General features: G+C 45.6%; 7 protein-coding genes across 7 annotated transcripts; 6 read left to right on the top strand and 1 right to left on the bottom strand.

Annotated features, from left to right (window-relative positions):
* Nucleotides 1-4,668: 4,668 nt before the first annotated feature.
* Nucleotides 4,669-4,830, top strand: CTRU02_204318 (uncharacterized protein; the record flags this gene model as incomplete). The annotated part of the gene is made up of 1 exon (XM_070204359.1): nt 4,669-4,830. One exon carries the CDS (start codon nt 4,669-4,671, stop codon nt 4,828-4,830), a length of 162 nt encoding a protein of 53 aa, XP_070062122.1.
* A 464-nt stretch (nt 4,831-5,294) lies between these two features.
* Nucleotides 5,295-6,402, top strand: CTRU02_204317 (CFEM domain-containing protein; the record flags this gene model as incomplete). Its single annotated transcript, XM_036731272.2, has 6 exons — nt 5,295-5,330; nt 5,395-5,622; nt 5,693-5,781; nt 5,840-5,905; nt 5,973-6,040; nt 6,113-6,402. 6 exons carry the CDS (start codon nt 5,295-5,297, stop codon nt 6,400-6,402), a joined length of 777 nt encoding a protein of 258 aa, XP_036576932.2.
* A 1,950-nt stretch (nt 6,403-8,352) lies between these two features.
* Nucleotides 8,353-8,922, top strand: CTRU02_204316 (uncharacterized protein; the record flags this gene model as incomplete). Its single annotated transcript, XM_036731271.1, has 2 exons — nt 8,353-8,523; nt 8,590-8,922. 2 exons carry the CDS (start codon nt 8,353-8,355, stop codon nt 8,920-8,922), a joined length of 504 nt encoding a protein of 167 aa, XP_036576931.1.
* Nucleotides 8,923-11,333: 2,411 nt separating this feature from the next.
* On the top strand, nt 11,334-11,924 carry CTRU02_204315 (intracellular hyphae protein 1; the record flags this gene model as incomplete). The annotated part of the gene is made up of 1 exon (XM_036731270.1): nt 11,334-11,924. One exon carries the CDS (start codon nt 11,334-11,336, stop codon nt 11,922-11,924), a length of 591 nt encoding a protein of 196 aa, XP_036576930.1.
* A 1,014-nt stretch (nt 11,925-12,938) lies between these two features.
* CTRU02_204314 (sodium/hydrogen exchanger family protein) lies at nt 12,939-14,694 on the top strand (the record flags this gene model as incomplete). Its single annotated transcript, XM_036731268.1, has 2 exons — nt 12,939-13,958; nt 14,008-14,694. 2 exons carry the CDS (start codon nt 12,939-12,941, stop codon nt 14,692-14,694), a joined length of 1,707 nt encoding a protein of 568 aa, XP_036576929.1.
* Nucleotides 14,695-14,928: 234 nt separating this feature from the next.
* Nucleotides 14,929-16,137, bottom strand: CTRU02_204313 (cyclin-like F-box; the record flags this gene model as incomplete). The annotated part of the gene is made up of 1 exon (XM_036731269.1): nt 14,929-16,137. The coding sequence occupies one exon, from the start codon at nt 16,135-16,137 to the stop codon at nt 14,929-14,931; it is 1,209 nt and encodes a 402-aa protein (XP_036576928.1).
* A 9,125-nt stretch (nt 16,138-25,262) lies between these two features.
* On the top strand, nt 25,263-25,484 carry CTRU02_204312 (uncharacterized protein; the record flags this gene model as incomplete). Its single annotated transcript, XM_070204358.1, has 1 exon — nt 25,263-25,484. The coding sequence occupies one exon, from the start codon at nt 25,263-25,265 to the stop codon at nt 25,482-25,484; it is 222 nt and encodes a 73-aa protein (XP_070062121.1).
* Nucleotides 25,485-26,781: the final 1,297 nt, after the last annotated feature.

Here is a 26,781-nt window from a genome sequence, read left to right as displayed (position 1 = left end):
AATATAGGTGGTGTTTACCTTGGGTACATGTTTGACGATATCGCGTAGGAGAAGCTCACTTCAACTTTGCGAATTTTAAGGAGCAAGTTACATTGCAGAATCTCCATAAATGGGGCCGCTATGAAGCGAAATGTCAAGCCCTCCAATGGCCATAGAGGAACAAGAAAGTGTAATGGGGAACACCTCGCGACGCCCCATCCATCATATCCGTCCGCCGAAAGCTTGTTCCTGTGAGAACATCGTTCGCAGGGGGGGCGATGTGCTCGTTTTGATCCAGCTTCGTGCAGCGCATCGCGCGGAGAGTGACATTGCTCCCGCCTAGGCGGGCTAGCCCTGTGGACCAATTTGCAGGATCATGAATATCTTGAAAAATCTATTCGCCTCTCGATATACAGAACGTTCCTCATTGGTTCAGTGACGGAGGCCCATGGTATACCTGGCTCTGGACCGTGGGAATCCCGATTATAAGGACCAGACCCTTTATTGCCTTCGTAATATTGGGTATCTGGGGAGTCAATGCACGATGCAGGCGGGACCTTGTCTCGGCTGGGAATCGAACCGATGGGGGGGGGAACTGAACCGTCCAACAGTAATCTGTGGAGAGATTGGAGCTTGTTTAGAGGTATTAGTGGCTTTGGATATTGGAATTGGAAAGCGTTCGGACGAATGAGCGGATCCTGTGTTGATGGTAATTGGATCGGTCGATGACATACTAATTATGTATCCAGGTGTCCTGGCTTGCCACACGACTAGGGCGGCCACAGCCGCTCACCGTCGCTCACCTGGATTTGAGATGCAGGATGTTTTAGTCCGGTTTAATCCCGAGAGATATTCACTTGCCTAAATGGACTTAATCATGCAATATTGTGTAACCATCTTTGCGAGTCCTATCTGCCCATTATGTTGGGTGTCTTGGTCCACGCACCATATTCTGATCCTTCAGGATTGTCACTCATTTTTGTCGGGCAAAACCAATGAATCCTGCGGGAATCATAATTACTCGAGACTGCAGCTACCTGGTGTAACCACTTTTGATAGTTGTCGCTTGTTTAAAGACGGGCAGTGCGAGATACCTCACAGTTGCTGTCAAACTCTTGTTATATTTCGTACATCATGCTGGCAATTTGTTATGTATACTTTAAGCCATACACATGCTTTTATTCATGAATCTATTGCCCCGTTGAAGGAAGCCTCCTTATGAATCAATGCCATTTTAGTTTTCATTAGATGCCTTCCGAGAAGTTGGCTTCCTTCCTTTTCCTACTCACTATCTGCTTGCCTCAAAGGTATCCGTACATCAACCTCAGGAGATCACAGAACTGTCCAGAATTGGAATCCCATACCACAATTAGGTCTAGGGTGGCTAGGATAACGCAAATCAGCTCACAAATACCAGACTTCTAGTCTCATTCTTTGTTGTAGGCTCATTTTAGATATGAGCCGAAGCACACAATAGCATAATCCTAAGTGAAGGGGCTTTGAGGCCTGCCATAACGCAGGAACTAGCCAGTTAAAATCGTTCATACGAGAAAGCATTTGAACAACTACCGGCAAAAGGTAAAGGTAAGATGGATTAGAGTTGACACGCTACGAGATTTAGACCAACATGCAGTTCATTCTAACTAGCTTCAAAACTAAGTCATCAAAAACTTTTGCACCACTGCCGCTTTGAGGAAACGCCTCAACGATTACCGTGCATGGCAGTGCTAGAACAGATACAGCCTCTTTGGCATGTTAAAAGATGTAGGCGTTGCATTGCCAACTTGAGATAGAAGTGGGGAATTCTGCGCAAACTAGTGACATCTGTGATGTGACTCTTCTGCTGCCAGCGAAGCCATCTTGCACTATTCGATTCTTGAAAGAGGACTCAACATGATATTTAATCAGAGATCTTGTTGGTACAACCTTGGTTTTTCTTCGTTCCGTGGGTGGTCACCGAAAGAAACTCTCATGTCGAGGGTTACAGGCTGTTCAAGCTGGTAATAATGAGGAATAGGCCACCGATCATGGCGTGAGGCATTTAAAGCATCCATTGCAAAAGACCAAAATGTAAGTCTTCCTCGTGGATAATTCTATGAGGCACTTTATCGGAAAAATGGGGCAATCGAGGTTTGAAAACAAAGGTATCTTGTTGAACAGCCAAAACCTGGACCAAAAGAAAGCAAAAACACAAATAGAAGACTAAACCTATATGATGAATGCATCAGAATATACTTTGCATAACGCTTTCTACTCAATTGTCAACTCAGATTGAATCTACAGGCACTTCCACACCATTCACTGGCTCTCATTGCTGCTCTACCATCATTCCTCTGGCCCCAAATCACCGTACCCTGCCATGTGAACTCTTCCAAGTCCTTTCTTGCACCCAAGACTCTGCTCATCGTTCAAAATTGACCTAAGTAATGGTGTTAATCATGTAACGGCACATTTATTCATGTGGGAGCTGTTGGTCCCAGCTTACCTGCAATCACCCTCGCTTTCGGTTCCTTGAGTCATATTGCCAGCCGGCTTCAGCTATGACGACGATTGTTGAAGTTCCGCTATTCTAATATGGAAGTGATTGGCGAATGAAGCATAAACTGAATATTTGCTCTTCAGCTTGTACTATTTATGTAGAGCCATTTGCGCCACACTGTCAATAACTGTTGCAATAGCCGGAGCTCCAGGTTGAGGTGGCTCCGTCGCCGGCAGGCCGACAGGCGGCACAAGTTCCGCGATCACTCCCTCCAGCACTTTTGCTGGAACTTCTTCTTAGACATCAGACACAATATTAGACATCAGTTTTCTCTTTAAGAGATTATTCTACTTTACAGGTACCCCTATGACCCTAACAATAACGACCCGGATCGGCGTTTTAGCGACTCTCATTGACATATTTCTAAAGGTCCGAATAGCGTATATCTTAGAATATCATATAAAAAGCTAACACCATTTAGTTCTCTTATATGACAAGGTAGTATTCAGTAACATTAAAAGTTCTAAAAGTTGACAGATTCCAGCCTAATATGTTCTCAAAATACCATGACTTGAAGATGGTTGTTGGTGGTGAGCGTAGTGCATATGAGACGTCATATGACGTATGAGCACTGTTTACTAGTCAGAGACGACTTATTAACCATCATTTCCAGTTTGTTTCATGTTCTGCTGTCTTATGGGTGGTAACTATAGCCTGAATAGGACGCGGATAATGGAGGAGACAGGGATGGGATGTGATGAAAGGCCAAAGGCAGCTGTTATGAATGAGCGCTTAGCGATGGGTTGTTTGTAAGACAGTTTGATCTACTTTTGGCACCTCATCGTAATCAGAATACTTCACGCAACTTGCCCCTCCTCTACCAGAACTATTGCCGTGCTTTGGCCGCAGAGATTTGTCTGTGGCGCTGAGGAAGAAACAAGACCACTGTGTCCTAGCAGACGCGGCCGTACAACTACCAAGTCTCGATCACTGCCTTCAATGAACAGTGATGCATTAACTCTAGTATTCATGGGATGAAGACAATGTGCTGAGCTCTATCATTGCCCGCCACCCTAGTACCCGAGTCGAAGACTAGTTAGCCAAAAAGCAGCCCGACCAAGGGTCAGAGCAAGAACGCGGAGAAGAAGGGTACCCGACGCTACCTACGTATCGTACATTAGTGGAACCGCATCGGATATATAAACGCTCGTATGCAGCTGTGACATGCTGCAGCGGGGCCGCGGAAAGCGAGGAGATAGCGCCAGACAAGCTCTTTTCGGTTGAAGGTTCTCTGGGGGGAACGGAACTGAAGATCCATGTTAAATTTTGGAAAATTTCTAGGCAAAACTGTCTTGCTCTTGAGGGTGCGAACAACAAAGTGAGACATATTTTTGACAGGGCTCGTTTGCCCACATAGACAGACCCCTCGATGAGGCGCCTTGAACATTCCATTCCGCCTGGTAAGATTTTCTCCTTCTTATCGTTCGGGTTCTGGCTTTAAAATTCTCCGGATGATTTCAAGTTTTTCATCTTGAATCTTGGTGTTTTACACCTTCTGTTATTGGCTACAGAGAGATGGCAGATGCTTTGGATGTGCGCAAAACCATGGAGAACCTTCAGGCTGGTAGGTGGCGCTGCCGTGGTCCTTGAAGAGCTATTTGTCCGATCGGCGATGAAGGTTTACGGCAATCGTCCCGTTGGTAGGATCGTCCATCATACTACTGAGCGTATCCGGTACAGAAACGTTAATTTGCCCTTTAAGGCGTCGGTATTGTCGCAAGAGTCATGTTTGCCATGTAGATAATGTCGTAGAACGTGGCATCCCGGTTTTGCGTTTACTTTCTTATTCAGTGTGCCCCAATTATTCTCGTCTGATTGAAGCTTACTCTAAAAAGTAAGTAGAGTTTGGTTTCGTGGAGGGATTTACCTCTGCAGTTGGTATGCGCTAGCGAAACTCTGTCTCTATGGTTAATAAATTCTCCATATCCCGGATCATTTTTCCATCGTTTGGGACGCCTCCCAAACCCAAGCTCTCCCGAACCTCGTTTAAATGACACAAGAAAACCTAGGTTTGCCAGGTGATTACTTCTGGCTGGCGTCATTTCTGTTGCAACAAGTCGGTTTTCGATATCAATGTCGCCGACCGTAGCATCGGGTGACAATGGTTTACCTACTGGAATGGTCCAGGAGATGACCGCCGAATTGCCAGGATGTGCAGTATGGCCAGATTAGTCGCAAAGCGTTGGAATTTACTAACAGGCCTTTTGGGCTGCGCAGACACGTTGTCTCACGAACGAGCTGCCGAATTATACGTGTCAGCCAGCCGAACCAAGTTGCATCTGCACGAACCAGAAGCTCAATGCGGCCATTGAGCTTTGTGTATCAAGCAACTGCACCGTGATCGAGTCTCTAAGTATGTGTTAGTCGCTGCTACTCGGCCAACTTTTTCCGACTGACATCATCGGAAACAGAAGCTCGGAAATATCACAGCCTGACATGCGGTGAACCAGCGAGACGTAATCATACCCAGGCCCCCATTCTCTGGTCGCTTTTTACAGCCACTCTCATGGCTGTAGTCGCCAGGTTCGCAGCAAAGCTGTTTGCTTTGAATCCGGTTTTCAATATTTCCTGGGATGATTGGTGTATTTTCGCATCTCTGGTACTCATTACCGATGGAGACCTTGTGGCATTCGTCGCTAATGTACCTGTGCTCAAGTTGGCTCTAATAGCTGTAGATGTGTTCTCGCAGATATGTGAGTGTTGTCAGTGGTACAATTTGTGAAATTTTAGTTAATCGATGCCAGCATATAACTCAGGCTTCGGCCAAGACATATGGATGCTGCCTCCAGAGAACATAACCAAAATTCTTATGGTTAGTTGGTCTTGAAATCGAAGCTTTTTAACTACAGTCGATCGTTTAGCTAAGCATTGCCAAGATTTTCTTCGTGGAAGAACTTTTATACGCCTTCATGGTATCTACAACAAAGATATCAATCATTCTTTTCTACCTACGTATTTTCCGAGAACCATGGTTCCGAACAGTGTGTTATATACTTTTCGCCGCTACAACTTGCTTCGGTATCTGGCATATTATGCAAATAATCTTTGTTTCGTCGCCAATTAGTTATAGCTGGACGTTCTGGGACGGTGAGCATATAGGACAGGTAAGTACATGTCAATAACATAAAGTTAATGTTAAACATATAGGATCTTTAACAATACTTTGGCTTATAGCGCGGAAAGGTACAAATGTTGTCTTTTGTTAATAGCGGTATCAACATCACATTAGATTTATGTCTCTTTGTTCTTCCGGTCACTCAGTTGTAAGTTTCCCCGCTAGTATGTCAAAAGATGAGACAATCGCTCATGAAGTTTTCCAAGCATTCACATGTCTTGGACGTTAAGGACCAAAATTGGCACAAGTTTGATTTTTCTCACAGGATTAATGTAAGTCTATTTTAACATCAAAACAAATAAGACAGCAGGAATAAGGTCAGAAAATTAACAGTACTAGTGTCACTGTTGCTAGCTGCATTCGACTGGAGACGCTTAGGGAATTCGGCGACACGAGGAACCCAACCTGTAGGTTATCTCCTCAAATTCAGATACCTCGAGAAAGCGGAATAGAATACTAAATCGTTGCCCGTCTTACAGATGACCTTCAAGGGTTATCGACATGGTCCTTGTTGGAACTTCATCTAAGCGTCATCTGTGCGTGTTTACCAGGGATGAGATCATTTTTCCGCCGACTATTACCATCTCTCTGGCGCCGAAAGCCCTCTCCTGAGCAAAATAGAAATCAACCTCGCACAGGCAGATCTCTTCCTCGAGCGTTCAGTCTTTTCATGTCCCAAATCACGACTAATGGCCCAAGGAATGACCAACATACCCCCGAAAATGCGGAGGAAAAGACAAGCGATATGAATTCTCGGCCGCTGGTTTAAATTGTTGATAAGAACAATAGACATCAATTGGGACCGTCGCAAATGGTTGGCACAGTGAACCGAACATAACTACGGTTATATCTGATCAAAGAAAAAGAAGGGGTATTAGTAGACTTGGCTTAATGGGAAGGTTTAATCCTGTATTTCGTATGTTCATGTGGCAGAAGTTGTATAACCTTGGAAAGAGAGGTGGGATTAACTGTAATACAGGATATGTTGACCTCTGCTTAATAGCTAAACGGCACAGTTCTACATGTTAGCTGTGTCAAAATATAATAACAAACTACCTTCCCATCTACCTTTTTGTAGCTCGAATAAGAAACATGGTTTTACCCAGAACTGCGTCAGATAATCAGATAGTTGATTGATTGGCTATTTTGACCATGGCATATCTCCTGTTGAACGACTTTCCATTGTTGAAGATGGATTCGCTCTCCAAATCGCAAACTATGAAAGCAGTATAGGACATATTTACCTCCAGAGATTCCCTAAAGCATCGGAGATTAACGGAGGCAATCCATGGTGCATAATGGCTCGCAAGAATTAGTTGTAGGTAGAAACAGCTGTGCCAGTACAACTATTGTGCCTTACAATTATTTTAGGGGTATTAAAATCCACTTTCTTTGAGTCTGGCCTCTGAAAGGTATAGGCAACTTCAAAGGCACTATCCACACAACAACCAAAGCCTGCCTGCACTGGCGTTGCGAAAAGCAACTATGACCAGACTTCCTATGGCGTGATATGTGTCTAAACCAAAATAAGGTCATGGGCAAAAGAAGTGGCATTGTGGCCCAAGGGCAAGATCAAACCCCATCGCAGGATAATTGCAGTCATCTAGATATTTGGACTACTTGTCGCAGTTTCTATCTCCACAGCTTCAGTTTCAAACCATCAATGTGAGCTTCCTGTTTTGGATAAGAAGACATATTCTGGGGTCTTGAGTGGTGCATATGGGTTGCGGTAGGGGCTTAGCAAGTGGTATGTCATGATAACCATTTGTGGCGCTGCAGTACTATCTTCCATTTGAGATCTTTAAAACACATGGGCAACTCAACATTTGTAGATATGTGTGTGTACGAATGCGAATCGTAGGGATTTTTCAGCACCCCCACGTGAACTCGACCGAGAAACCGAGGCAGTGACAATGTGGTTACAGAGAGAAACACCCCCGCCCCGCCCAACCAAGGAACTACTCGTTTTACTCAGCATTGCCAACGATGCAGCCAGGGTGTTGTTCTCAGCTTTTCTAGCATCACTGCGGTATCATTGGTGTATTGACAACCAAGAATTACCTTAATAGATAATCAATGCGATCGTACACCTTGGCTTCGATCCAAAGTGGTCATCGGCTGAAGTAATAGGGACCCTGTGGCTCGAGCCCTTCCCTGTCAACCTGCACATCACCGTTGTCGTGCATAATCTTGTCCAAGAAGGTTATTCCTATTCTCGAACTTGCTATAGATCTTTAAGTGGTATTTGAAAATTGGCATTAGGTTTCTTTTGAGCCGAGGTTCGATCCATTGAGTTCTTCTCAAGGGCATTCGAGCATCCAAGGGACGATATGCTGTGGAAGATCGCTCGGCGGCCTCCGCATTGTTTCATGTTTCGAGGCCAGAACCTGGCCTCAGCTCATCAATTTGGTGGTTGCCTGAACCAGTTCTACAAAGACGTCATAGCTCAGGGCTCTCCCAGACGTCGATTGTTTATGCTCAAAGGGACAGCTGCGTGTTTGGCCACCCAAACAAATGAGTTGACCCGAGGCAGCAGCTAGCATGTGAACCATGATGATTCGATCGCGAGGCTCATAAAAAGGGCTTCAACTCCAAGGAGATATTCGTCTTTTCGAACCATCAAAATCTCACAGAACACTTTAATCACAGACTAGTCATTAATCCTACAAATCAACCAACTTCCAGCAACATCAACAGCCTTACATCATCATCACTCACCATGTCTTTCTCCGATATTTCCAAGAGCTTGAGCGACATCGAGCGCAAGGTCACAAAGTCCAACAAGATCATTGCTAAGGGCAATGACATTAACTACAAGGACGCCATCAAGCTGGGTACAAAGTCCCAGTCCATCTGCAGCACGATCAGGAAGGGTATCAAGGATTATGGAGTAAGTACCGCTCGGCCTAGGTTCTTATTCGCCAGTTGAGGAGAAGCAACTGACAAACTGTTGAAGAATTTCAACCCCTCCGAGGATGAGGCTAAGAAGCTCCTGACCCAAATGACCACCGTCATCGATTTGACCGAGACTCAGCTTAACTCCATGGTTGCGAACAAGGCCCAATTCGACAAGCTCAAGGTCGGTGGATTGGTAAAGAAGAACGTCGAGAAGACGGAGGTTGCCAGCAAAGAGCTGTCCGATACCATGGTTGCAAAGGCTCCTGCCAGCATCAAGGCGGATGCTGAGGCCCTGGAAAAGAGACGCGCCGCTGCCTTTAGCAAGGCTGTCTCCACCTTTGCTGGCGCTACAGGTGGTGAGGATGAGCAGCTCGGCGAGGATTCGGACTAAGGAGCCAGAGGACAAAATGTTATCATCCTAAGATAGATTCATGAAATCGTGTCTGGTACAACAACCTCTGAGTGTCATCATACGACACGTGAAAGCCTGAGAATGTGGTGCGTTGCCATTGCCTTAACAATGACTGCTTAACTTTCGGATGAAGGTTCGGGTGATAAATGACTGATGGCTGCCACGGCTTGGAGATGAAACCTTCATGAATGAAGAACGACAATACCAGACTGCTCAGGCCGTAGTCATGAAAGATCTTTAGTTGTTGTGTCCGTAAAGACACGACCAGGGCTTTATTGCAGGAGCACATGGGTGGGGCCGCGGGCCGAGCCGCTTTGGTTACGGAGCTGGCTCGAAATGGTTCGGCAGTCTGACATGACTAAGTCGTTTTGCATCTGGTAGTCTTCAATGGCATTGGAATTGTACTCATTATGAACTATGAAAGCAACAAGATTTTAAGTAGCACTGGGGCTATTCAGAATTCTCGATGTTCACTGAATGCCAATATCGAGTCTTTTGCCTACCTCCTTGCCCGCTTACTGCGGACTCATGTTTTAGGTAGTGTATCGAACTGCGACTACGGTATGCGTAGTTAGTGGCCATGACTGTCTTCAGCTTGCCTCGCGCCTGTTTGCAGTAAGGAGAACTGCTATCCATTCTTTTGTTTGAAAGTTTGAAAATCTTTCTGCCTCGCTGTACTCTTGAATGCCATTGGGCCACAGGTACATGACATCTGGGGTATGACCAATCAAGAGCATGGGGAGCTTCGTTCCATTTCTCTACTTATTTTTCACGGATTTCGAAGAAATCAAGGCCGATTTGTGGCTCGAAATGTACCTGTAGCCCGGGGGAATTCCATGGGATGATGCTCTTTCACCCATGTCATCGGGCATGGGGCCAACGTGAGTTCCGAAACAACAGCTTAGCATTCTCTACAACACGCGCAAGTCTTTAAATGCATTTTGCAACTCCACGCTTTCTGTGTGCCAAGGAATACATGATTTGTAGTTCTAATGGCGTAATATTCGTTCTAGACAGTCAGTGGTTGAATTTATCCAGACCTTGATTGTAATCACTAACGCCAAGTAACTAATGGAGTACGTTCTTTCGGCTTCAATTATGATTCCGTATCATCTCTTCACAATGGGGGCAAAGAAACCTGCAGTCGAGCTGCCGGCAGACGCAAATGCCGTATCGAGCTGAGAGTTTGAGACAACATGCTATCTGCTCGCAGTTTCGTTAAAATGGATACTTAAGAGATAAAAATCTTAGCCTGATTCCCGAGACCCAACTGCTGATAAGAATCTCAGCTCCATGGCAGTGTGGCTTCGTGCTTTAGGTTTGTTAGAAGCCTTCCATGGGCAGATCAAACTCGGTTCTGGTGTGACCACCAAAACACTGAGGTTCGTCCGTTCATTTGCAAATCATTCCGGAACATTGGGTGGCAGTGCTTTGCGTCGAATGGAATCGCACAGCGAATGAAAACTAGCTTCATCATGAGAAAGCCTTGACAGACAGGAGGATCCGCAAACTGTTTCCTGACTCCAGAATAGCAAAAAAGTCTGTGAGTTGGCGGAGAAGCCGCTGCTCGCGCCGGATTGGGCTAAACGTTGAACTGCTGGTAGAGATTTTGGGACAGAATGACTCGTGATGGAGGACAGAATGTTCTTTTCTGTGGTGATCTTCGAAAATAGGCTTCCAAAAGCAGGCGAGCAAATGTCTGGGAACAGGTGGACGCCGTCTCAAGTTGCTGGGCCCTTTGTCCCATCTTCAGCACCTTTTCCCTGTCAACTCTGAAGCAGAAACCAAGAACATACCTGACTCAACAGGCAACCAACCAACCAACCCCGCGCTCAACTCCGTTTCAGGACATGTCGACCCATAATTTTACCTTTTGTGCGGATTTCCGGCGTTCGCGTGTGGCCTGGCGGCATACCAATTTACTCTTGCCTGTGCCGCACACTATCTCGTTGTCCACGTTTTTACCACCGCGGAGGTTCATACAAGGCTTAGTGTCCGTTAAGCAGGTTACACTGAGGTGGATCTTGCTAGGCGTTACCGGCCCAAGGTGGGCACGTCAACCTCGAACCATGGGAACCATCCAATCGCATCCACGTCAGCAATTGGAGGGGACTGCCCTGGGCAGAGGCCGGATACTTTCTAAGTGAGGAAGAGAGTGATATAAATGATATAAGATTGTCTTGATAGACAAGGAGAGCGTCTCAGCTTTCCCAGGACCACGCCTTTCATTCAGACCACAGCCTCCCTAGTATTGGACACTCTTTTAAGTTACACAACTCCCCGGCATCTCACTCCTCGTGGTTTAAGACTGCCCTCTGAGTTCTTGTTCTGTTACTCGTTCATTACACGGACAAATCTCATCTTGCCTTTTGCAGCGATTTGCAACAAACATGCGATCCTCAATCCTCTGTTTGGCCTTGGCTGGCCTTAGCACCATCGCGCAGGCCACACCCGTTATCAACCACGATACTCAGAATGAAGTTCGTGCAGAGACCAGGGGTTTAATCACACGCGGTCTCACCCATATGTTCTTCCCCCGCCAGGTTCCCACGGCCTCCGAGCCTCCTCCAACTAGGAGGCAAGCAACAACTCCTCCTCCCCCTCTCTCAAGCGCTCCCGGCGGCGGCGGCGGCCCTGTGAACAACGCCAACCGAACAGTCACTTTGACGGTAATTCAAGGCGACACGCTTGGCCAAATTGCCCGGCTTCTGAACTCAGGCATTTGCAACATCGCTAAGCTCAACAACATCGCCAACCCTGACTTCATTGAGGTCGGCCAGGTCCTGCAGGTTCCCATCAACGTTGCGAACCCGGACAACGACTCGTGCCTCAACCGTGGTGGTGGTATCCCCCCGGCGAACGGGACTCCTCCTGCTCCTCCTGCTCCTGGCGCTGCCCCGCCGGGTGGAAAAAAGAACAAGAAGAGGAAGAGGAGCATCAACTTTTCATCGCCGCATGTCCACCGCGCTCACGCAGTTTGAGGCAAAGTTATTATCATTGAATAAAATTTCTCGGCTTGGGACTTGGAAGTTCAATACTTGATGATTACGTTTGGGTAGCTTGCGTGCAGAGGTGATCTAGCAATATGGCTGTGGTGGATGACACGAGACTAAGCAGCGGACCTGGCCGTTCGGCTTCGCATTGGCATATTGATTTGTTTTGTTATGGATTGGCGCTGCGTTTTGCTACACATATACCTGGCTGGAACAGTCTTGAATTACAAAATTTATCTCGTAAACATGCGTCCCTCGTTCGCTTGTGTTTTCATGACTTGATAATACTTCCTGGGGATGCCTCTCCCAGCGAAACCAGTCCCCGTAAAAGGCCCACGTCCTTCGAGTGCGGCCAAAACAAAAGAAAAAGGCGCAAATTTAAAAGACTCGGTGACAATTATAGTCTTTACGTTCAAGTTTGTGAGCTGCCAATTCAGTTCACATGAGGGTTTGATGAGCCAAATGCGAAACTTGATCAGCACCAAAGGAATCTTTTCAATCTGTACGTACGGTTAATGGATAGAGGATGAATTAAGACTGCAACTGCATGTCACGTAAGTGCAATGCGTTGAAATTTCTCTTATGAACTATTGTTAGTAGGCGAAGTAGACTTGGTTTCTTATTTAACACGATGGCACCATTATTTTGCTCTCTATCCTGTTAGATAGCATCACCTACTACCCGTAAAGTTTCATTCACTAGGTCCGTTGTATATGACGTCATAGCGACTACTGCGGCTTACGTACGCCGCCCGCGATCGTGCCAAGCCTGTTGATAGCGAAGTTCCGCCGAGCAGACGCGTTAATTTTGCGAAGCCCGCTTGGTCCCATTTCAAAGGGGAAAGCAAACACCTAGAGCCTCCATCATAAACACAAGTATTTGAAGATAAAGATCAAGTATTTGGGGCTTTCCCTTTTTCATTCTATTCCTCGACAGGGGGGGACTTATTTCAAAACTTTTTTGTGAGTGTACGTCCAGTACACTCAGTCTCTATGGCCTCCAATGGCAGCCAATGAATTCTCGCTGGCCTACCATGAGCCATCAATCACCACAATCATCATACTCTCCGGCTTTCTTCTGCTGCTGAACACCGTCAACTATGGCCTTGATAAGCTCGTATACTGCGGTCTCATTGGCCAGGTCTTCCTAGGCATCGCATGGGGTACGCCCGGCGCGAAATGGCTGTCGGAAGAGATGGAGAACTCGATAATGCAATTAGGATACCTTGGGTTGATCCTGATCGTGTATGAAGGTGGTCTTTCCACATCTTTCAAATCTCTCAAGGCAAACCTGCTCCTCTCGATCGGAGTCGCAATCACCGGCATCGCCGTACCTATCGGTCTTTCTTTCACCCTCCAATCTCTCGTCGGTGCCTCGCCCTTGCAGGCCTTTGCTGCCGGCGCCGCGCTCTGCTCTACCAGCCTAGGCACTACTTTCACGGTTCTCGGGACCAGTGGGCTCTCCACGACACGTCTGGGCGTCGTGTTGACTAGTGCCGCCATGATGGACGATGTAGTAGGCCTCATAATGGTGCAGGTCGTATCAAACCTCGGCGGGGGCGGCGGTGGTGGTTTCAATGCCGTAACCGTCATCCGCCCTGTCTTCGTGTCACTGGGATTCTCAATCGTGGTCCCAGCGGTGTGTAAACTCATCATTCAGCCAGTCACACTCCGTCTAAATGCAGTCAGAGAGAACAACCCCGGCTCTAAGATCAATCGCCTGTTACAGCTACGGCAGACTGCATTTGTCATTCATACTAGCTGGCTATTTGGTCTTGTTGTTGGCGGAACGTTTGCCGGCACATCAAGTCTGCTGGCCGCGTATGTTGCCGGGGCTACAGTAAGTTGGTGGGATTCGGAAGTACCGCATGTTGCGACGCGAAGCAACGACAGCAGCGCGGAAGTTGAGGATTCTACAGCCACAGTGGCAGAAGCTGAACCAGTAATCGGCAACTCTGGCGTGGAAATATACGAGAACTACTACCAACAAGCCGTGGAGCGTGTCCTGAAACCGTTCTTTTTCGTAAGTGAACAACTTATGCTGATAATTTGCGGGTAGCTAATCAGTCTAGGCTTCTATCGGCTTCTCGGTCCCCATTACGAGATTGTTCTCTGGTCCCATCGTCTGGCGTGGTGTCGTTTATACCATACTAATGATGATTGGTAAAATTCTATGCGGCTTTTGGCTTCTGTCATACGCTAGCCCACTGCTTACCATACAACGTATCACAAAGAGGATCTCTGGAACGGGAAAGAAACAGCCCAAAAAGCTTAGCCCCGGAGCGCAGTGTAACAGCAGCACATCCGAATCCCATGCAGATAACAACAAGGGCCAGCAACAGCAGCAGCAGCAGCAGCAGCAAACTGGGCAGGGAAATCAGACTGAAGATATCCCTCTGCAGCCTGTAGGGACCCGTCGACCCGAAGCAATGCCGAAAAATGCCTCTCCCCAGCCGGAGATGCCGGTTTCTGTGTACCCGGCCTGTATTCTCGGTTTCGCCATGGTCGCCCGCGGCGAGATCGGCTTCCTCATCTCTGCCGTCGCCGAAAGCACTGGCATCTTTAGTGGGGGTTCGGGGAGCCCCGCGGAGCCTTCAGAGCTGTTTCTTATTGTCACATGGGCCATTTCCCTCTGCACCATCGTTGGGCCGATTTCCGTGGGCCTCTTGGTAAATCGTGTCAAAAGGCTGGAGTTGCATGGCGGGAAAGGTACGGCCGAAGGCAGACGGAATGTTCTCGGCAGTTGGGGAGTCAGCTAGATGAAGATGTTTCGCTGATGCGAATGACTCTTAAGCCAAGTGTGATCATGCTTGCTTGCATCACGATAGCATAGCCTCAGCTGTCAGGGCCTGCATCGGACTCGCAAGTCCGATCGAAGTAGTATAGTCTCAGTGGTACTGTCTGAAACCGATGGCTAGGCTTTTGACATCCTTGGCGCTGTTGTCATCTGCCATTCGGTCACATCTTTGCAAGAAATCTGATCCCATCTCGAGTCATGTGTTTTCGAGGCCTAGACCCTGCATTTGCTTCTGTTCCCACCAGGCCTTTAAGCCGTCCACGTCGCACCACTCAAACTGCCGAGGCTCTTCGAACCACCACCTGTTGCCGGACTTAGGGCGGTCGCTAACATATTTCTTGAGACAACCACCATCGAAGCGGTGGTTCTTTACACCCACGAGCAAAACTACGCTGCCAATCTTGGGGCAGAACTCTTCTGCGTCGAGGAAGACTGTCAAGATAACTTGCTTGCTGGTACTTGGGTCGACGAGCCGAGCGGTTCTCTGTGTATGTGGAGGCATGTGGGAAGGCTCGACGTCCGATAGCGAGATGACGACGGCAAGGACGTTGACAGACCAGTTCTGCTTATAGGGTAAGTTCGGTATGGACTTCAAGGCTGTTAACTTGAGCGGGATGGTAGGGTCTGTCCAGTCGCGTGGAAGGGCAACGGGTGGGCCGAGGTCATTCGCCTGGGCTCTTAGCTGTGTAGCTTTTGTTTCTGACACCTGCATAACTTCAAACTCCTCCTCGGCATCCTCGTCGTCCTCGTAGTCGCGCTCCTGTTCCTGTTTGTCCAAATGATTGGTCTCTTCAAGACCAGCCCCTCGAGCTGTTCTCAGCCCGGGTGTTGATGGTGGCTTCAAATCCAGATGCTTGACGGGCTCTGGCGTCTTGGTAGGGAGCTCCAATCGTTTCAGGTCGTCAATGTCTAAATCGCTGTCGGAGATGAATTCATCCTCTTGCACATGTGCCTGACGCCGTTGTGGAATTGAGTCGGGCTCTGTGAGTGCGCGATGCCACCCAACGGTGACCATATCACCAACGATAAGATAAATCATCTGCCGCGTTCGCGCAACTCCGTTGTCCTCGGCGACAACATTCTGGAAGTGAACAGAACACTCCCCCAAGCGGACGTAGCATCCGACTCTCACAGCCCCAATATCGAGAAAGCGATGCATTTCCCTACGCAACAGCGCCTGTATGCAAAGCTGTCCGTCACCCAGTAACAGTCTCACTGCCTTCCATCGTTTCGATTGGGCCACGGGAAGCGTTTCAATACTCTCGACGAGGAATACCGAGTCGGGGATGCAGTAGCGCGTTCGTAAGAGGTCGCTAATTAAGGGTTTCGGGGTGAAAGGGTCGGCATCATCGGCGAAGACTACCTCAGCCTGGGCCGTCGAAGTGTCGGGCGCGTGGAGAGACATGCGGACGCGATCATCGTTCGTGAGATTCGTGGAGATCGCGAACGCGTCGAAAGTAAGCTGGTGATGTTTTTGGCCAGGTTAAACTCCTAAAGTGGCGGGAGTTGGAGCCCACCATAACGGCGCTTTTCAAATGTCACCCGGCGCCGCCCTAAGGTTGTGCGACAAGCCTGGACGCACAGGGTAAGTAGGGTGGGCCAGGCATCTTTACGGGCAACTGACATGAATCTGGGGGTTTCTGCTGGTGGGTGTGGAGCCTGGCTTAATAGTAACGCCATCTGATTCGTGACCTGGGGGTACCTACACCTACCCTACACCTACACACTAAGCAGAGGGGCAGCACTGCGCTTACTACTAAAGTATCCAGTAGCTACCTGTCCGTACAGGGAAGAGATTGGAATGTCATCAGCACAAAAGCAGGACTTGCGAGAGATATTCAAGAAAAGTAGTAGTAATAAGTCTAAATTGAAACAAAAATTATGGTTTGCTTCCATAGAATTCTTTCTAGTCGTTGGCCCCCAACCTCATGCCCATCACCTGAGAAGGCCGGCGCCTTCATGGGTTGCATAAAATCCATGCCCATGCCTTTGTCAACTTGTGAGACCCGCCCAAGCAAATGCGAAGTATGTGACCCAACGTAGTTGAAGGGCAATAAAATTTGTGTGGGTATCTCGATTCGCAATGAGTATAGATATGCCCTGTATCTCTTGCCAAAGTTGACCAGGTTATGATGAAGAAATATAGTGACAACCACAAGATAGAGAACATAAGTCTTGAGTTTGCTGGCTGTGTGACTGCTTCAATGGTCGCAAAATTGACCGGCGAAAAGCGGTGAAGATCAAAATGTCCGCAAGTCTTTGGACTTTGCGACTTTCAAATATAGACAGTTGTCGATGTTTAGGTGTTTCCGGTCTCACGTGTTCAAGGTCGTGGTTAACAGCTGTACCAGCATACACTGTCGGCATTGCCTGGAACAACACAGCCTCCTTTAGGGCAACACTCGGAGCATTTGCGGGGTTTGTTATAAAGGCATTTTCTCTGAGCTTCTACTGCATGAAAGCCAGCGGCGAAGAAAACGAAAAGAGCGATGATTTGAATCTGCATTATTGTTTCTGCGGTCAATAAGTGGCTTGATGAAGAAGAAGCCCCTCTCAGAGGTTGGTGAGTCTCAGGAAACTTGACTTAAATAGGTATCTGTCTGGCCTAGGGTCGTTAATATCCTATTATGCGCAGACTGCCGCAGGGATTCGAAGCCCAAAGAGGCCTCCTTTTTTCCGTCCGCTGTCTCTGAACGACCTAATGAGACCCTTTAAGGCAGCTCTGTGTTGCTGATCGCAATTTAATTCATGGCTTATAGTAGAGATCTACGCTTTACAGTCTGTACATGAGTCACGAATTATTAGTCTAATTTTAGAATTTTTCAAACTTTAACTCCTGAGAAACACCATCTTTGCTGAGTGATCTACTATGATTGTATATGAATAGTTGCCTCATAGGTTAGTTAGTATACCTTCGAATAAGGCAGTCTAGTGACCGATCAATGAGATTTCAACTGGTTGCAACGTGAAATCGCTAAACGGAAGGCTGCAAGATAGGAACTAAGTGCCCGTCTAATTTAAACGCTAACGATGAGTTGTAACATGATGTGGGGGCATCTACAAACTCAGGTCTACCAACACCTGAGTAGACGGCTCTACAAGGAATTCACTCAGTTATAATCTTTCCATAAAACCTCCTCGGAGAAGTCGGAACTAAAAAGCTGAGGTGCCTTCAATGAATTTCAGACACTAGCTATTGAAAACATCGCAATAACAACAGGTAAGGGAAGTGTTCGATGTCGTTTTTTGTTTTGCACGATGAAGAATAAATTGAGGGCTGAGCTTTTCCTTTCTCCTTTCGTATCGCCTCGCCGAAAGCTTTTCCGCAAGGTTAAAAGGTGCTTTCAACCCAATACTTGAACTGCCTTGCAATAAGTTCAGTATCTGAGCTGTCACCGGCCATTAAGAGGCCATCAAAGCTGTTTGCCCTTCAGGTTATTGGTTTCACAGATTTAAAAGTCCACTTCGAATGATAACGACAAGAAAACAGCAAGTTCGAGTGGTTCTCGTCACGTGCAAAACTTCAGTTAGAGAGTGGCGGAGCAGTGCTGTAATCTCTGAAACGTCACATAGCATCCTTCGTGTTCTCTAAGAATAGAGAGGCATCATGCACCCATAGTAGAACACATAAACTCAGTGCTAACTCTACAAGCGATATGTATCATCCTCGCCACTATGGGCTAGTGGCTATGTCCGCTGAAGATTCGTTGCTGCATGCCATGACGTAGGCTTGATCCAGTACTATGGAACACCCCTGGCCTGGTTGACAGCGAAACCCTGCCCAACCGGCACTATTGTCGTGGAGGACAAGGCCAGGGAGACCAAAGCCTGAGTTGATGAGAAAAGCATTTGGTTATCATTTTGATTGTTGGCATCTCAACGTCTGATATTTCTTTATGCCAGATTGATCTCAGTACGTTTTTTGAACACGGAGACACATAGCTTGTATTCTTATAAAACTTAGGTTCAAGTGTCAAACCGAAAGTTCACAATCTCAGGTAAACAATGGGAGGTTCTTCTGCAAATGAACATTGATTCTGCCGACGTCACATTACTCCTATCAGAGTTTCAGTAACTTGTTTTGACTTGCACAAATCTGTTCATGTATCCCAAAAGTCACGATTATTGAAGAACGCCACTTTATACAACCTTAGAGCCTCAGTCAGTCGTTCCATCATTTAAATCCCAGCACGAGTTCCTGAAATGAAACCTGTTGCACACGAGACCAGGCTGTATGTTCAACTCAACTGATTTCTTTATGTGGCTCTTATCTCGACCAGGCCACCTACATCAATACTAAAAGTGTGCTAGGTAATCTTGGTTCGACTTGCGTGCACAATTCGCTTTTTGTCAGTCCTAATTTTTGTCACCATGGTGTATGAGATGAGATGGGCCCTCAGGCGCAGATCAAGCTCCTTTAATGCAAAACTACAACCTTCGAAGATCCGCGAGCCATCATTATAATCCCCAATACGTAGCTATCAGTATCAAAAGCTTCATAAAGGTTGCGGAACAGTTAACTACAACCGCCAGCAGTGAGCTTGCCACTTTCCCAATTTGAAAAAGTAAAGACCTTGCTTTCGATGTCTCAAGAGGTAGTGCTTTCTCAGATTATAACACATGAATTTCAGCCTAATTAACTGTGTCGCCAAATACAATGTTTTGACCTTTCGGGGCTCAAACTGGTAGAACGCGTAGTCTGGTCAGATTTGGCGTTATTAGCGATAGCTTCTCATCTAAGTGACATAATCTGAACAGTACCTATTGCCCGTCATTCCAGCCTGTCCTACCTGGCTGTAGACCTATCTTCAATCCATATAGCATAATCTTAGAAATATGGCTTATGTTGCGATAGTTGGAATACGGAGTCGTGTGGCACTTCCAGCCACACGCCCGCCAGGCTGAGAGGCCCAAGCCTCCCAGACCCACGTGACAGGCCAAGGGGGAATATCCCCACCTTCTAGTCAACAACACCACTTTCAACTATCATGAACCATCGATTTAGAACCAATTTACTATTATTTGTTATTTGACGAACGGAATTCCGTTTCACCCCCTGTGAAACCTACACTGATCAGTGGTAAACCTTACAGTTGCCATTAATTTGGTTAACTTCACAATTACCACTCTGCTACGGACAAACCGCAGATCAGCAAGGTCAACACCAGAAGAGACGACTTCTTGAACTGGATACCTAAGCCCAGGTAAAAGTAGGGATTTCGTGCTAACGAGAGAAGAAGCGAGAGTAACTAGGATCTACGGAAACTAGCAGAAGAAAGCTTCTTTTCCTCGAATCTACTAGCAATCCGATTATTCGAGTAACCTAGGGACTGCTACGCTTACCCTAGGCGGGATAAGGTTAATCGTAGCCAATTATCGCTAGCAAGAGCGTTCCATCACGCGTTTTCAATCACTAGAAGAAGAGACCTACCGAATCGACGGTCTTCCAACCTCTTCACGCTATAAGGGCGAAGATTCACGAATCCCACAAGGGACAACAACTTCCCTAACTATAACTATCCCCCACGCGCGGTGCTAATCACGAGGCGCCCGCTAGTTTCTTAATAAATCCCCAGACGAGGTGCCAACCGCGAGGCGCCTGCTATAAGAGACCTCCCTACTAGAAGAAGAATACGCCGAAAGGCAAGCGGAGACTACCGGCGGTAATCCGCTTATATAGCTATACGTATACGCCTCCGAGGCTGCGGCTTAGGAGAAACGCACGTGGTTGTAGGCGTCATAAGGCCAACTGTCTGCTAGATTCTAAACTTCCTAATAGTAAGGAGCGAAGCCTGAAGCGGGAAAGAGAGATTCACGAGAGAATCTACGTCCTTTTATACTGTTAGAATAGAGCGAAATTTACGAGAAGGATCGCCCGCGAGCGGCGTTACTACCAAAAGCTAATCAACAGTCCCTATCCTATAGAGAATCGAAAGTATAATCGATCCAGCAGTATAGGGCAACTGGGCAATCGACCTTACAAACGCTAGCCTATAGCAACTAGGTTCCTATATGGGTTTCCTACTTGAGACCTATGAGAAGAGGAATCTTACAGGCCTCGAGCTATAGAACGAAGTTTCTCCCGATTTCGCCGACTAGTTAGAAGAAGACTTCTAGAACGTACCTCCCCTAATCCTACGATTCTTTAGAGACTATTTAATCGGTAACGGCGTCTACGTCGAAATAGATAGTAAGAAAATCTCGAAAAACGTGGCATTAGCCTTTAAAAAGGAAGAATTCTACTACTGGTCACCTTAAGAACTCGAACAAGGCGTTAAGAGATATCGCAACCTGAAGGCTCTGATAAAAGACCCCGAATTCTACGAAGAGATCACGAGACCGGTAATAGTAGCTAACAGCATAGGAGAAAGAGTCGAACTAACCCTATAGCCACCTCCTCTATAAGAATAATAATAGTGGCAACTACCGTACCGACCGCTATATCCCACGGTCTCTCTGTTAACAGACTTCTAACCATACAAGTCAACAGACCGTATCGGAAAGTAATTAATAGAATTCGCGAAACTATACCCCGACGATATGAAATATAGCGGCGATATATACGATATACTCGAAAAGAAGATGCCAGTATTCGTAGATCACTATAGAATGCTAGGAATTCACACCTCCCAATACAACAAGGCACTTCCCCTAATACTGAAAGGAATAGCTAAAACCTACTTCTACGCCTCGATTAAAGTAATCAACCTACAGCCTAACTTCGAGACAATAATCAACTAATTAAAATCACACTTCGAGACTAGGGAAAGGCAACAAGCGTACGTTACGTAGTAGAATATAACTACTCTTCCCTAAATCATTCGCGATAACCTTGGAAAGACTAAATCGGAGTGTTTTAACATACTATGTAACAAATTAAGCAAGATTCAGCCCGGTTTGCTATAATAGGATCATAACGACCGATCCCTCTATACCTAACTTCTACACGCTTGTAGAGATATTCTAGAGTATGCAATAGCGTTATTTGTACCGGCTGAGACGTACGAGGGACTTCGCAGCCAATTAATCTCGTTGATCGAGACAGCTACCCGTCTTAACTAATAACAATTCAATACAGTAGCCAACCTACTAAAGCAGTACTAGACCGATAGAACTTTTAACGGTCGAAGGCGTTATTTACGATATAGTCGTTTATTACGAAGTCGATTATTACGAGGAAGAAGCCGTGACAGACCCCTATTACTGCTAACGCCTAAGAAGTGCTACGTATATGGAAAACCTAACTGCTGGTTAACTAAACATACTATAGAAGAGAGACGAAAAGCGTACGAGAAGTTTAAAACTACCTAATATGCCTAGGATACGTTACTTCTAGTATATAGCTAATTTCTCGTCTAATACAAGGGTTTCGACAGGTTAGACCTATAACCTACCGCCGAAGACCCTTAGCAATACTACTACGTAACCAAACAAACTAGTAAAAGTAATAAAGAGGAAGAGACCGGCAGCGATAGTCAATTCCAAGTCACCGCCTATTTCACTATAACAGCAATTAACAGCAACAGGATCGCTACGATCCTAGCAGACTAGTCAACCCGCTATGCTATTACGAAAAAAGACTTCTTCCGCAACCAACTAGAACCGAAAAAGCTACCTTCGCAATTCATACTCGAGGGACGCTACTCTGCCTAGAACTTCTAAGGGATTATACCCGACTCGGGCGTAGCAGGATTCTTAACCGCTAGCTACCTATAATTCGTAGCCTTATAACAAATTTACAAAGGAATTACGTTAAATACTAAGGCGGCTAGCAGCGTTATAGTAAAATTCGGCGATAGGATACTACTAAAGTCTATAGGGACTACTAAAGTACTAACGCTGTTTAGAAGCGTTAAATTTTACGTTATTAAGACTAATACTCCTTTCCTTATATGCCTAGGAGATATAGACCGATTAAAGGTCTACTTTAATAACGTTACGAATACCCTTATCTAAGGAAATAAGGTCGTACCTATTATTTACAAATAAAGCTACCTATAGTTATTACTTAATAAGGAGAAACTACTCGCCTAGAACTACCTTATAAACGCTAAATTACGACGGGTTCACCGTCGCTTCGGACACCTATCTATTCAACGATTATATAAGGTGCTCTAGAAGGCCGGCTACCTAGTTGAAATTACAGTAATTAAGTAACTATCGAAAGTCTACTATCGATACTAAATACACGCACTAGCGCTATCACGGTTTAAATTCACGTTACGAGACGATTACGAATTTAACTACGAGGTTATCGCCGACGTAATATACCTTAAGGGTAATAGACTAGTCTTTTATATCGTCGATACTACTATAGCGTTTAACGCTACCCGGTTCCTTAAGGATATTTCTACGAAAGCTACTTAGGAAGCCTTACGCCTCTGCTAGATAGATATATATCAGGGACCCCTAGACTAGCTAGTTACCGACGCTAGAACAAACTTCTGCTTAACAGAATTCTAAAACGCGGCGAGAGGAATAGTAATTAAAATCAAGGAAATTCCTATAGAAGCCTATAATAGTATTAGGAAAGTTAAACGATACTATATACCTCTAAGGAAGGGATACGAAATTATTAAAGCAGAAGACTTAACAATTATGCTAGAATTAGTACTTTAAATAGTAGTTAAAGTAGTTAACGATACTACTAGCTTGAACGGAATAATGCTAATACTCTTAGTATTCGGCTCGTACCTACGAATTATTAACGATTTGCTACTATCTCCCGAAGTCATAAGGCAGGCGAAAGCGATTAAGAAGGCAATAAGCGAAGTATATAAACTTTACGCAAGGCGATAGGTAGTAGAAGCTATCGCTACCTATAATAGCCTTGATATAAAGCTAATTATTAATTTACTACTACGGTCGTAAGTATAAGTATAGCGCGAAAAGAAGGGCTAGACCGGACTATTTACTTTAGTAGCTATAAATAGCGAAACCTATACTATCGATACGCTACGTAGTCTGAAGACCTTCCGGTCTACTATAATCAAACTATATTATAAAGATCCCGATCAACTACCTAATTCCATCGCCGCGCTAGAAGAAGAAGAACCTAAAGCTAAGATACCGTAGTAGGAAGTAGTACGCGACGAAATTATCGTCGCCGGCGGAGGCAGTAAACCAGACGAACCGCAAGAGGCACCGGAGCTACCGAGAAGACGCCCGGGCAGACCCCGGAAGAGACTACTACTAATCGCCTACTTTACAAAGGAATTTAACAATAACCCGGATTATTAATAAATATTCCTATCGATTAAGGAGTAAGTAGACGAAGAATTAGCAATCAAACTACGATAAGAAGGTGTTATTACTATACTAAGCAAACCGTTCGAATAGTTAACTAAACAAGAGATTAACAGCCTTATCGCTAGAGGAGTATTTAAATTTACCTAGTTTAATAAGAAAAGGTACTAGAACGTATGAATCTTCCGATCTCGTATCGTTAACAAAGTCAAAGGTAAAATAACCGAACCCTACGAGAAATCGAGACTTATAATACAAGGTTATGCTAACGATAGTAAGAAGGCTATATTAACCTAATTGCTAACGATTTAGCAGGCAAGTTAACAGCTAATTCTATTAATTACCCCGTTACTCCTACTAGAAGGGAAATAATTATAGCTTTAAGATATTATATAAGCCTACGTTTAATCCTCTACAAGGCTTAATCGTACTATTCTTACCTACCTACCGAAGCAAATTCAAGACTAATACCTAAAAGGGACTATTATAAAGGTTGTAAAGCCTTTATACGGAATTATAGAAGCTAGAACCTACTAGTAGGCAACGTATTATAAGCATTATAGAGAGAATCTCTAGATAGTTACTTCTTTATACGATCCATGCCTATTAATCTTATCTACCGAAAATCTATACTTTAGCTATATCGGTATGCAAACCGACGATACCCTCGGTTTGTTAGACAAGGCGTTCTTATAATTAGAAGACGAATAGTTAGAAAAAGCAGCTTTTATAGCAAAAGCGAAGAATATCCTTACAATTAACAAACCCCTCTAATTCAACGGAGGGATAATCGCGCTATTAACCGACAATTCGATCAATTTAAAGCAAAAGGGACAAGCTAAGAAGTTACGATATATTAAGACTACTAAACCTAACCTAAAACAGCAATATATCGAACAATACGCTAGAAAGGCATACATCGCGTCAATTTGCTAACCCGAGGCCTGTTTCGATTTATCTACTACTGCCTAATACTAAGACCCCTCGCCAGAAGCGATAAAAGCATTGAATTAACGGATTCGATAGCAAATAGAATCGCCTAACCGAGGAATAACGTTTATCCTACTCGACCTTATAATAGCTAAGCTATTCGTTTTCGTTAACAGGTTGTTCGCTAATAACTACGACCTCTCCTCCCAATTAGGGTTTCTAATCATCCTAGCTAACGATACTTCCTCTGATAGTAACAACGGAGAATTCACGATTCACGGTAACCTTGTTCATTACAGCTCTACGAAGAGTAAACAAGTCACCCGCAGCGTATTAGCGTCAGAGATCTACGGGATGGTCGCTGGCGTCGATATGGCCTACGCCCTCGCCACAACCCTAGCGACAATCACTGACCACCTCAACCTACCAACGATTCAGACAGTTGTCTATACCGATTCTTATTCGCTATACGAGTGTCTCGTGAAGCTGGGCACTACCAAAGAAAAGCGACTCATGATCGATATTATGGCGTTAAGACAATCGTACGAAAGACGAGAACTACAAGAAATTCGTTAGATTAACGGCGAAGACAACCCTGCTGATACCCTCACGAAGAGCAAACCAAATCGAGCCCTCGAGAGATTCGTTGATAGCAACACGATAACGATACGTATAGAGGGATAGGTAACAAGACCGTAACTACGGGAGAAAGTAAGGATAGGAGGCCGAATTAACGAGGAGACGGAACTATATAGGGACAACGTATTCCAACCGCTTCAACACCATAAAAAGAGAGTTTCCAGTATTGCGATAGTTGGAATACGGAGTCGTGTGGCACTTCCAGCCACACGCCCGCCAGGCTGAGAGGCCCAAGCCTCCCAGACCCACGTGACAGGCCAAGGGGGAATATCCCCACCTTCTAGTCAACAACACCACTTTCAACTATCATGAACCATCGATTTAGAACCAATTTACTGTTATTTGTTATTTGACGAACGGAATTCCGTTTCACCCCCTGTGAAACCTACAGCTTATTTTCTCCAATTACAACTGTTGATATTTCCATACTGGCGATTAGCAGACCGATACTCCCCCTCATCCTAATTGCAAAATTTTATCTGGTTTGTAAGTACATCTCTTCGTTTTCTTACTCAAGAAAAAAAAAAAAAAAAAACCGCTGAGATTGAAAGCATGAGATGTCAGGCTGGGCGGCAACAAGATTCATCTGTGCTAATAATCGCCCAAGCAAATAGATCGCTACGATAGCCCGCTCAATACAATAGAAACATTGGCAATTTGGCATCAGTCGTACAGTTTTCGATGAACTTTTTATCCTAAGCGCATTTTGAAGAGCAGTTGAATCAAGTGAGATGAGAAATTTTGCTCGGATATTTACACTAACAGTTCTAGGATAGACTTTAGCACCAAACTGAACCAAAGTCGGCATGTCTTTTCGTCCTTGCCAGAAAAACGGTTCAGCTTTTCTAGGGTGTCATTCAGTTTTCAATTCAATGACAGAGCTTGATAGCGATCACCATCAGCATGTCTATCACAACTCTATCCAGTTGAAGATCCCCAAGGCACATTCCCGCAAGTAGGAAGCCCCACCCGCGTGATTGGCGTGTTCAATGATAAACGCGCTTGTAGAATGGAAGCTCTGCAGAAATCAACATGCTGCGCCAGTGTCTCTTTTCGAAGCGTCAAATCCTATCAAAGAACTCAACGTAGCAACATATACGGCGTAAAGTTCACGTGACAAAATGTTTGCTACGTAATGCCAAAGTTATCTAATGTTGTCGACGATCACTTCCGTTATAGTAAATGGTGAAGCTTAATCAAGCAAACGTTGGGGAGTCTTATCCATCTGCCGTTC

This window comes from Colletotrichum truncatum (genome assembly GCF_014235925.2).
Source record: "Colletotrichum truncatum strain CMES1059 chromosome Unknown Contig_0002, whole genome shotgun sequence".
NCBI lineage: Eukaryota > Fungi > Ascomycota > Sordariomycetes > Glomerellales > Glomerellaceae > Colletotrichum > Colletotrichum truncatum.
The sequence above is the reverse complement of the archived record's forward strand: the minus strand, read 5'-3'. Positions and strand labels throughout refer to the sequence as shown.